This window comes from Cystoisospora suis (assembly GCF_002600585.1).
Source record: "Cystoisospora suis strain Wien I chromosome Unknown contig_357, whole genome shotgun sequence".
Taxonomy (NCBI): domain Eukaryota; phylum Apicomplexa; class Conoidasida; order Eucoccidiorida; family Sarcocystidae; genus Cystoisospora; species Cystoisospora suis.
This window is the reverse complement of record NW_027153158.1, coordinates 35,626-47,584: the sequence shown is the minus strand read 5'-3', so window position 1 is coordinate 47,584 and position 11,959 is coordinate 35,626. Positions and strand designations below refer to the sequence as shown.

The following is an 11,959-nucleotide window of genomic DNA, read 5'->3' as shown; positions in this document are numbered from 1 at the left end:
TAAGAAGCCTGATTCAGCGGCTCAGGTGGACTCATGAAACTTGTACGATAGTTAAAAGTCCGCCTGACTCCGATGTCTTACGCCAGTGCGAAGCGCCGCGGCTTCTGCTTCGAGAGCGACATCGCCGTACAGCAACGCAACTTCAGCAGGGCGAAGTCTGCGGAGGCGAGCGATTTGGAGAAGGCAAAACTTATGGCGGAGTACGAAGCCTTACATTTCCGGGTCTCTCCAAGGAAGGTCCGCAGCTGAAGCGCCCGCAGCCGTCCGTGAGAATAACCTGCAACACCGTTGGTAACTCGGCGGAAACGTACGCCCAGCGGCGCCGCCAGAGAGCATGATCTCGGAAAACAGTACAGGCAGACTACTTCGTCCTTTATTGCTGACTCAGAATGTCTTCTGTGATGCGCTCGCTTTCCGATGTGGCTCCACACGGTAACAGGCAACGGCACGGAGTTTGGCAGCCCCAACCTATAGGCTTACGCCTTCCACGGCTGGCTACGGGCACGTGGCGCGGCCGAGCCGGGACAGTAGCAGCGCCACGTTTGATCAAGCGTCACCGTGCAGTAGTGAATCGATACCCCCTCTCTGCACTCGGTGGCAGGCTTAAACACTCCCTCTGAGCGTCCGATAACAGCAATTGCCGCTAACGGGACATCCATTTCCGTTGTCATTGTAGGCCGGCCACGAAGGAAGGCATCAGTTTCCGGGTTGTGTAGGAAATTTTTTTGCTCGTAGATTCACCCAATGCAGAGGCCAACGAGCGCTCCTCCTCTTCAGCAGCCTCATGGACTGGACGGACAACCGAGCATTGCAGAGCTCCTCGATCAGTGGGATGATGCACAATTGCGGGCATACATCGTAGGTGCCTCCAAATGCCTTATTCATCCGCCACTGCACGCGCCTAAATGAGTACACGTGGAAGCAGAACCTGTGAGATGTTTGTGGATTGGAGTCGTGTCCGGGTCGCGCAGCAACAGTGCCAGTTCAGACCCAGGGTTACAACGTCAGTCCGGTCACAGATAGATCCGCATGTCAGTTGATACTTTGAGCACGAAGTGCAAAGAGCAGGTGTGACCCAAGCCACCAGTGTCAACTGGTGCCTGGTCTCGTGAGGGAACATTCTGTTTCGCGTGATGTCAATCAACCGTCGTTGACCACTGAGCTGAACCAGGGCGGAGCCGGTGTGTATACGATTGCGGCGAAGACGGTGGAGGTCGCGGCTGGCGCCTTGAGTAGTATTTATACGCTCGAATGGCGAACAAGCTTTCAGGGGGGCAACCGTTGCCCCGCGCTTCCGTAACGTCCGTCGGAGGGCTTGGGCACGCCCGCGCTGCTTCCAGGAAACCGAGAGCCCCACTCTCGGGGGGGAAGGCATCACAACAAGCAGATGGGGCTCTTTAGAATCACTGAGACTCAACATTTGCGTTTTTGTACCAGGCGAATTTGAAGCCACCTGTCAAATCTTACTACGAAAAATTCAGGAAACGGTACGTTTGCGGGTCAAATGCCGTGCGTTTCCTTCTGCCCATTGCCAGCCGACGCTCCTCGGTTCCCTCACTACTCTCTCTCACCATCCCACTAAAAACAACAGATTCAGGATCGAGAATGATCTAGAACGAGCTACCATCGGGGATGCTTCAGCCTATCGCTGATGCAGACTCTCTCATGAAGAAGCTGTCCTCCCCGTCGCCCTCGTAGCACTGGGTGAGAACGTCGCTGCTCTGTACTGCTTGGCACCTTGGCCCTTGCAGACGGATTGCGCAGCTGAGGTCAGCAGTATTCAGCGGCATGGAGGCGGAAAAGGAGCGTTTGAATGCCCGAGGAGTGTTTCAACCGGTCAGTCTGAAATACGGACACAGCAGGCGGAGATTCCCGACCGGCGCGCTTTCGCAAGCTCGTAAATTGGGTTCAGGTGGCAGCGGCCCCGCTTGCCTTGTAGGAGTAGTGATTATGTGACGATTACACTCTCCAGCCGTGAACTTGTGCGCTCCAGTATCCCAGTCGGGCTGCCTACTGACATTTGGACTGGTTCCGTCCTGGCGCCGGGCCAGCCGACACCCACATCACTACCACGTTGACTGGATGCCTTCCTGAGAAAGTGGACTGCCGGCAAGATTGACGGCCCGTGTATCTCCATACCCAGTCTCGACAACAGCAAGAGACACGTACATACAGGTGAATAAACAGTGCTCATGTAGACTTGCCGCCCCTCAGTCGCACCTGCGAGGACGAACGCGGGTGTACTCCATATTGCCAGGATATCTTTGTCGCATAATGCATCGTTACACCTGTATTCAAACATCACGACCACCACCTTCTGTGGCCATGAAGTGTGTCCTACGGATTGGCCGCAGCATGTCAACGCACTGCGCGTTCGAGTGAAAGCCAAAAATGCCTGGCATTACGCGTTGCGGCAGTGTCGCACGTCTATACAGCGGAACTCGTTGAAAGGTAAGTCCGACTACGGGTGTCGTCCGTGTATTTTGATGGAACCTTCATTCGGACCGCGAACACGGCCCTGCCGCGGCGTACAGAGAGCATGGAGAGGCAATTCAAAGGCACGGGAAGCGTGCTGTGTGAATTTAGCCCACACGGTAGCAGATCCGCGAGACAAGCTCTTCTGCTCTCAGCCTCCTGGCACGGGCGGATTGCAGCCTGTACGGAGCCGGGGCGATCAGCAGAGCACTATTCTTGCTTGCTAGCCCTGAAAGAGGCAAAGTAGCCAACAAATTTCTCAGAGGTGGCCAGACACGCGGATAGAGTAGTTTCCTCCTGGTTCGCTTTTACCGCTGTCTCCCACAGAAGCCCTACGGCTACCGGCTGTGAGGAACAACAAACCCGAGGACTTCGCAGAGGCATCTCTCCCAACGAGGTTGGTCTGGCCGCCCGCTGCTGCTTGGCCAAGCATGACAGTGGGCTAGGCCGCTTGTCAACCGCCGTATGCTAGGAAAGGAGGAGCGCGCCGCTTATTTACCCAGTGGCGAGATCAGTATTCCGTTCAGCAGAAACCAGGGCCCAGTCGCAGATATATGACCTGCCACGGTCCCTTCCAGTCTGAATTGGACGCACACTCAAGCTAGCCTTTTTTGAGTAGAACCAGGATCCGACAAACAGTTCGCACTCGGCGCTACTTGCACAGGGTCATACGTCGGCCACACATTCGCTGAGTGATTTTATGCGTCCGGGCGGCAGTGCTCCCGCCTGCAGTTCATCTCGGCGGAGGACGCTGAACGTTTAAAATCCGTGATCCGGCGCAGTACCACCCCAGATGTACCTGGTGTAACGCGATCGCTTCGTTCACCCAGCTGAACTGGTGCTTACTTCTCAGGAGTACATAGTAACACGGTAGCTTTGCCTGTAGATTCCAGTACCTCAGACTCCTCCTCATTTTCCAGCACTACGAACATGCCTCGGAGGCTGTTGTGGATGTCTCGTTTTGGCAATTTTCCAGGTTGTACGATTTGGTCACACGCCCGGAGCCGCTGACCGACGAGAGCGTTCTGATCGAGATCTTCCCTGTTTACAAAATGATGGCTGACTGGGTCCGGCGGAGTTCTTTGTACATTTAGAATGCTGCGGTCGGAGCGGAATACTGCGTCGGAAGCATCCTGCTAGTCGCTTCCGCTGCGTGTGCACCCGACCGACCGAGGGACATGCGTTTGTCACGGGGACAAAAGAAATATTCCTGCGAGTCCAGACGGGGAAGGCATAAACGAGGACAGCCGGCCCCGCCCAAATGACAGCCACACCGGCCTTGCCTTCGCCTGTGTCTGTTCAACAAAAAGGGTTCCACGGAGCTGCGGCGTGCCCGTCTTTACTGCAGGTGTGAGCTCTCTGCAATCATGGGGGACCTTCCGAAATCGCAAGACACGCACGCAAATGAAGATGAGTTATCAAGAACAGACATTTTGCCGGGTGTGCCTTTGGGTAATAAGAACGCGTGGTCCGTCTCGGAGCCTCTGATTCAGCGAGCCAGAGGGAGGTATCGGATGCATCTTGGTCTACCCAAGAATCCCGCTCTTGTGGCGCCTCCTTCCGCAGCTCCTAGCGTATCTGTATCAGGCGGCGTACTCGGTATATCGCGGTTTTTTCTGCTGAACAATGAAGTGCTGGGATTTTAATCCGCTCGCAGTTCTTCGCGATTCCTGCCCCACAGTCCCCAGCTAACGCCGGCTGCTGTTAGCCTTCGTGTCAAGGCCACATTCCGTATGTGACCGTTCCCGACGTAGAAACGTGCTCACGGCTTTGAGGTATGAAAGGCTGTCTCCAGCCGGTCTGTTAAATTACATCGCCACAACAATACTCTGAGCCACTTCCCTTACAGCTGTAGCTGTCCCTGAAAACTGAACGTTCTTCGAGAACTTAGCACGGTTGTGCTGAAGCGGTAGAAAAAGCTGCAAAAGATGCTGCGCCTCATTTGACACGTGACAAAACAGTAGCTCGAAAGAGCACTGGACAGGCTTAGCGACACAAACGTTCACTCCGTGAAAAAGTCGCCACTTATTACTAAGAAATGGCAGCGAGAGTTCCTTCGACTTCATTCTCCACCTTTCTGCGTACGCCTCGGGACAAGCCCAAGAGTTTCCCCCATACGTCAATCAATCCCCGGGTTTCCCCGTAGTCGATTGTCCGGGAGACGGAAACCTCATAGCGAGTACCGCCTACTCGCTGCTTTCCAGAGGAAGACTGTATACCACACCGCCGGTCTCTGATCCCCTCCGCTTCGTCAGGTGAAGAGGCGAGACAGTTTGGCTCCGGGAGCGCTGACAAAAGAACCGCAGCGGAAACTGCGGGGATCCCCAAGCAAATTCGATAGCTAAGAAGAAACAAGAAGACTGCTTTCTCAATTGAAGAAGCATCGACACAATCTCCACGATATGGACAACACGCCTTTGGCCCAAAGTGTCTTCGTCGACCCAGCGAAGATTTGTCGGCGATAAGCAGCTTTTGAACTAGCTGTCCGATGACCGGAGAGGAGATGGGGCTTGTCTGCATAGAGTAATATGGCAAGTCTCACACAGATCAAACAGCGTACATGCCACGCTGCAGTGTACTGACCCACAACGTTCCACGCTAGGAATCCCCGTGGGCACTAGGCGGCAACTCTCTAGAAGAAAACGACCTCTCAATGGATGGTGTTGCAGAACCTTCCCCCGGAGGTAAGCTGTCGCGAACGAGTGAATGCAAGCAGAAAAGACAACTGTGTCCTTTTATCCACAGATACCTCTTGACTGGCAAAGACGTCCCCAGATAGGAGAAAAACTCATCTTGTCAGGGGTCGGTGCCTCTGAAAGCTAGGAGCTCCATACGAGCTGGCCATTCTCGTGCTCAGCATTCCTGGTGGTAAGACAAACCCTATTTATCCATCCATCTATCTTACAATAGACCCTGTGTGTTTTCCAGGAAAAACGTGTACTGTTTCGTCTGTACATCACGAGACGAAAACATGCTCTACTCTCCTCTCGCCCCGACACCTTAGTTTCCCGACCGTCTTCACTGTCCTTCTTCTACGGCATGGACGATGACGAGCTTCATGCGTCATCTTCCATACAGCACCTGACACCCCTGTAAGGTTCCGGCATGCAGTGTATGCACGCCTGGGAATACACACAAACACGCGTCGTAACCCGAATCATCTGAAGCCGAATCCGAGCTTTTAGGAAGCACCTGTGTTGGTAGGTTTTCAAATCTCACCATGAGCCATGCGTTTGTAGCGAAAAACATATGGCCAGACACAGGTGGCCTCGCAAGCAGTGCAACAGGGGGAACATCACCCCACCAAGGACTATGGTCTTCTGTATCACTGCTAGATTCTCCGCTCGATCTCGTAGACATCACCGGCCGGGGCGCATTGTAGGCCCGTGGCTCTCTGCTGGTCAGATTACGGGCAAGCGCCTCTGATACGGTGCGAGGAGAAGAGAAAGGAGAGCCCGAAGCTGGTTCCGCGGCCACGGGAAAAGACACAATCGTTGACACTCCATTGTCACCAGACCGATCTGTTAATAAAGCAGGGGCTTTGCGAGGAAGGAGGGGATAAAGAAGCTCGCCAGGGCAAGGGAAGTGAAGAAAGAACATCTGGGCAGCGTATCGCAGGAGCCTAGGGTGGCTTCCCGAGAGTGGATGACAGAGACTGAGACAGAGACAAAGAATCAATCAACCAAATGCACAACAGCTGATAATTTCGGCGGAACACTCGTCAACCATCAAGCAGCCAGAGTGGTGCTAGAGGGTAATCTGGCCCGTCTGGAATTGCCAACGGTAGAATCAGACGAAAGTGCAACCCTGCGAACAAAAAAAATTCTATCACCCCGTACATACTCAGTTGTACTTCTGTCACATATAACCAGAGTCTTCTCCGATCTGCAATGAAGCGAATTCCATTATATCGTTACTGCCACCGCAGAGTCTCTTGCCGGAATGGTCTCAATGAACTGCAGCGGCGATAATGGCAGACACACAGAAACATGATAGAACAAGGAGGCCTTTCGAGGGGGCCATGACAGCAGAAGGTATGGAATGGGAATATACGAGCTAGAAACCAGAGAAGTCTCTTTTCTCTATACTCATGCTTCTGACAAGGTGCGGAAGAGCTATCCGAATTGCCCCTGCGTTCTGGAGTAGAAAGAGCATCAAAGGGCAGCAGGTCAGCACAGCAGCCATCCACAAGAAGCGAAAGTCCAACGAAGAAACACAGTCCGTCACGCCATGCCGGTACACGTGCGTGCAGACGACCGGTGTAATGTGAGTGTTCAAGATGCATATGGCCTCTGGCCAATTGGTAACGCATCTGGAAGAACTACCACCGCTCCGGCAGCGTGTGTACGTCATCAGTCTGAGGTCGGCTCACTGTTCTTTTGCCCCGGACCGCCAAGCAGACGTACAGATGAAACACTCGTGGCTACGGGTCCGGCGTGAAAGGCCTTCACAACGTTGGTGGACTTACGCAAACAGGGCGGTTTGTCTGTTGATGTATCGGCAAGCAATATGGAGAATTTCGTTCTGTAACGATGACAGGAGGCAGAACTGGGCACAGGCAAAGAGCTCAAGAAGCCAGGTGTACATACACCTGAAGCAACGAGATGCCCGCAAGCGTCTTGGCGACTCTCCTGCCCGTGCTTTTCCCGATGTTGAGTAGAGCTGTCCTCCATGTTTTGAGACGCTTTTCTTGATCACTGTCTCCTCCACCCCACCCAAGTCAGCTGGAGAGCTTTTTGATCGAGAAAACGGGCAGCACCGGAAACAACAACACTGTGAAGGAATGACGAGTCTGTCCGAGGCAAAATAGCCAAGGATTGGAGCAACAACACGACTTCGATGGCTCGGCAAATCCAAAATCCATCTCTGAGAAAAAAAAAAAAAGACACCCCATATCGCTGCGCAAACAGCCGGGACCATAAGCCAGACCGTCACCAAGGCAATATAAACCCGAGTAACACGAGAGAAGGGAGGCCTGACGGCATCAGCTTTCACAGGGTCTGCTTATGCTTGCTGCAGTTCTGATAAGGGAGCGATGGTTTTTACACGCGGATTTCAGTAGCCCCCACGTGGGCAGCGTCTCATCCACGGGAACGAAGGCTACCGAGGCCTCATGAGAATGACAGGTGTGAAGTGAAAAGACACAAGGAAACCGGCGCGCAAACTGGCGAACGGACACAACTGGGAGAAAGGGTAACAGTAGCAACACAGAAATGCCCTTGAAAATGCTTGTGAAACAAGACGCTGACGCTACGTACTTTTCCTTGTTAGATGATTGCTGTTGTATATACAAACGGACGCATGACAGGGCGGCTTGCATGGCCACCTCGTCATGAACCTCTGAACAGCCCTACGTGTCTCCTCATGCATAGCGCCGGCGATTCGTAATGAAACCGGACGGGAGTGTTGCTGGGTATATATAGGACGCCCCTGACGACGTACAGCACTTGACTCAACATGTGGAAGCTCTGCACACTCTTCTTCAGCCCTCTGGTGAACAGGGCAGCGACCACACGGGCACTCCAAGGTTTCTTCTTAGCGCACTACAGGTCAATATACATATTTAGGAGTCTAGTTTTTCCCGCGCAGCGTATATGTACGCACACAAAGGAAAACACACAGATGTCGGTATGAGCTGCTCGAAATCTATCGAACCTTCGAAAGGAGCTGCGAATGAGGGCAGAACAGTACAAGGATAGAGCGCACCCCGAGATGACTGACAAAGTCTATTCTTGCCCAACGTCGATCGAGCTTACTCCAGCTTTCTTCCCTGAAGGGGTCTCCTGCTCCCTCCACCCGCACACACCCGTGAGCATGGCTTCAAAGAAAGGACTCCTTGCGGCTAGGAGGGCGCGATGAGAAGGGAGTCGAACTCCATCACCACAATGAATCTCGACATCAAAGAAAGTCTCATGAAGGAGTAAACGGCCTCCCCCTCCCCAAACAGAGGAGGCAGCAGCTCCAAGAAAAAACCCATCTGCACACCTCTCTCTCACAAGGCTGCTGGCTGCTCTCGCACTGTCACGGCCTTCAATCTCAAGACGGCAGAAGCAGCAGAGAGACGGAGAATCAAGCGCGGCTTGCCCTTCCATGGCCAACAGAGAAGGACGCCGATGAAACCCATATCCTTCGATGGAAGATGCCGCTCTCAAGTTAGATGGGCTGGACCTGTCAGTTCTACCCTTACACGGGTATGAAGGTCCGTGCGAGACAGGAGGAATTCCTGCCCTTCCTTCTCTTTCTGCAAAGCCGCCCGAGGGACGTCGCCGCTCACCTCCTTCCGAGACGGTTGTCTTTTTTCCCCCTCCAGGAGGCCCAGCGAGAGGGCTCGCTTCCACACATTGGGAGACCCCATCGACCAGAAAGAGAACAGCGGCATCTCCATGTTGTTCTTCTTCTTCTTCCGCAGGTTCTACCAGGGCGCACGGTAGCGACCGGCTGCCTTGGTGCGTAGACACTGCAGGGTTTGATCGAAAACCAGGAGAAATCACACGCGGCAACACACCTAGAAGACCAAAGATAGGGCGGAAAAGAAAAGAAGTTCCGAGAGCAGCACTCCCCCCGTGATTTGTCATACCCCCGGGCACAGCTGCGAGAGAAAGCGAAAGACCAGACACACGCTGCTGAGTAAATGTAGACGAAGAGTCCTCGCCTTCTTCTCTCTCTCCTCTACGCTGAAGGGCTCCTCCCGCGGGAGTCGACGCTGCTGCCCAAGCCAAGGTTGTCCCAAGAGAAGCAAACACCGAAGAAGATGCAGGAGGAAGAAGAGGGGGGGGAGAAAAGGCCGTAGGAAAAGTTGTCGTCCGAGGTACTATCTCTGTACCATGCGAACTACTCGACCTTCTAGGTTCTCCCTCTGAACGCAGCGGAGAGAGAGAAGTCGTCATAGACAAAGTGTCTCCTCGTCTGGAAGTCGAAAGCCCGCCGGAAGGAGAGGACGCACCGTGTGAAAGGTCACTTCTTCTCAATATATTGCCAGTCTCAGCCATGATGAGTAGGTGTCCCGTCCCCGTCGGGAGCATTTCTCGGACCTCAAGATGTCTAGCGTCTTGAGGAATAATCCCTAACAACCTTGGAGGATCATCTCCGAAGGCTCCTGAAAAATCAGGTGTACATGCACCTCTGCTGCAATCTAGTGAACCAAATAGAGTTGTCGCAGCCTTCACGATAACTGGATCCCCTTCCTCCTCTAAGGAAACATCAGAATCAACGCTGCCATAAGGAGAAGAGCCAGAAACATAACGAATAGCACGGCCTCTCTTTCCTTCTTCTTCTCCTCCTCTTTCTTTTATCCTCCCCCTTGTCATCTTCTTCCTATCTCCGTGTAACCCTTCACCCTCCTGCGTGTCATACAGATCGCTCCTCTCCACGCTCCCGAAGCCTGATATTGGCAACTCCTCAGCTCCAACACTCTTTCCTCTCAAGGGCACGCAGCCAGTTTCCAGATTGCCTTCCCCCTCTTTTCTCCCTCTTCGTATCTTGTCTCGTCTTCTCTTTTCCTTCAAAGCAGCTAAACACCGTTGTGCACCTCGCCAATGAAATTCCGCGGGAAGGCGAAGAAGATACGCGCACTCCAAACTGACAGCAGCCTCTCCCCTATTGCGTCTCGATTCTCGCACAGAACGACCGGGCTGCCACAGGAGCCAGCAGCATGTGCTATGCCAATCGAAGGCGTAAATACAGACAGAGTCTTCTAAAGTTCCTCCAAAGTTCAACGTCGTCTGCTGGGCAATTTCATGAAGGTCTTTATCTGAAGACAGATAAAAAATACCCGAATTCAGCCTTCTACGAACGCGGTCCGCAAAAAACACTGAGAGGAAAAGTAGTCTCGTGTCTCTGTGACCGCTAAGAGGCCGCCCCCTCTCCCCGCCCCTGCAATGAGCGTCGATGATGTGTATCTTCGCCGGCATATAGTAGGTGAGTCTGCATAAGAGCGGTGTACGTGCCAAGGGGGTAGATACGTAGCCGACGACCTATTCAAACTGTCAGCTCTCGTGAAAGCGCTGTCTACAGGTGTGGGGGACGCCTTGATCTCAGCAAGGGAGCTAAACACATCCGTGAGACCAGCCACTTAAGTCTCCTATTTCTCCTAAGCTTAACTCTCCAGCAAAGTACCACGACACAGAAGAAAACTTGTCTCTATCGCCAGACTTCGCTGAAGTGAACCAACATGCGAATCGAGAGAGACAAGACGCAAGGGAAACCCACAACGTCATACCAAAGGCCACAGAGAGACCCGGTGCCAAAGTGGGAGGGCTCTCCAATAAGGAAGGTGGTTAAAGACGAGACCTTGATGCTTACCAACCTCTTCGAGTAGTTCGATATCTGCAGATAAGTAGCAAATAACGGAAGAGACTGTGGCTGCGTCTAGACTGACTCACGATTACTAAGTTCCATCAAGGGGATCAGATTCCAGGGTTCCTCTTCGTCTGCCGGGAAGAACCACCAGTCACTTCGCACGCCCTCAGGGTTGTCTTTCTCTCCCTCTCCTTCCTGTTCTTCTTCTTCTTCCTCCTCTTCCTCTTCTTCTTCTGTCATCCTATCGTCTTCTTCCTCCTCCTTTCCCTCGCCATATGAGTCAGTGTCTCTTCCTTCTTCTTCTGCCTCTTCCTCCTCTAAGACCATCGCGCAAGGGTTAGCAGTAGTAGCAGTAGCCGGGGGCGGGCAGTGGTCGCTTTCTGCACGCTCATCGGATGAGCCGGGAGAGACTATGGAGGAAGACGAGAAGAATGAGCAAAATCCATCTGTCAGAGGACGGGATTCTCCTTGTTGGTTGGCTACGTCGTTTTCTTGACACTCTCCAGGCAGTCGCCTTTTACCCGACGCACGATCATCAGTTCCTTCAGTCGCAAGGAGTGAATTCTCCGATGCCACCACGGAGCCTCCCTCGATTCCTTCAGCAGGTGCTGTTGTGCTCTCCTCAGGTTTCGTGGGTAGTGGAGATGACGAAGAGGTAGAAGGGTCCGTATCGCTACCTGGTGCTTCCCTTCTTCTCCTTCGCAAAGTAGATATGCTTTCTTCTTGCGCGTTTTCTACATTCCCCTCGTTCACAGGGACACTAGAAAACTTGAAATCCTCCTCCTGTTCTCCCAGCTCCATTCCTTCTGTTCTGTCGACTGGACTGCTCCCGTCTATCGTCTCCAGAATAACCTCGTCGCTACCGGATCTTTCCTGTCTTTCTCTCCTTGACCGTACTATCCCCACCCGCCCTCTCCGTCTTCTCTTTCTCTTCACGCCCCGTACTGCAGACGCTGTCTGCGCCACAGCGCAAGTGATTCCTCCGACTGGATGCGCGGCTACGGAAGGAAGAAGAACCCGTGCCGGATGAACAGACAGGGGAAAGAAGACTGGACGGATCACTGGCATTGCAGCTCCGGTGTCTAAACATAATAGGACACCTGAATACAGACAAGCGACGCCGGAGGAATCGGTTAGGCGGGGCATGAAGGAGGAAGGAGAGAACGAAAAAACCTCTTTTCTTTCT

The 11,959-nt window shown here is 53.3% G+C and overlaps 1 protein-coding gene across 1 annotated transcript in view; it reads right to left on the bottom strand.

Moving 5' to 3' along the window:
• Positions 1 to 3,551: 3,551 nt before the first annotated feature.
• CSUI_000909 (btb poz domain protein) overlaps positions 3,552 to 11,959 on the bottom strand; it is an 11,619-nt gene continuing 3,211 nt past the window's right edge. The window contains exons 3-7 of the mRNA XM_068061116.1: positions 10,857 to 11,873; positions 8,232 to 10,225; positions 6,944 to 7,341; positions 5,695 to 6,130; positions 3,552 to 4,989 (exon numbers count right to left, since the gene is read on the bottom strand). Coding sequence (XP_067926911.1) covers positions 4,507 to 4,989; positions 5,695 to 6,130; positions 6,944 to 7,341; positions 8,232 to 10,225; positions 10,857 to 11,873 — 4,328 coding nt within the window. The 3' untranslated portion in view covers positions 3,552 to 4,506. The remainder of the gene's footprint in view (positions 4,990 to 5,694; positions 6,131 to 6,943; positions 7,342 to 8,231; positions 10,226 to 10,856; positions 11,874 to 11,959) is intronic.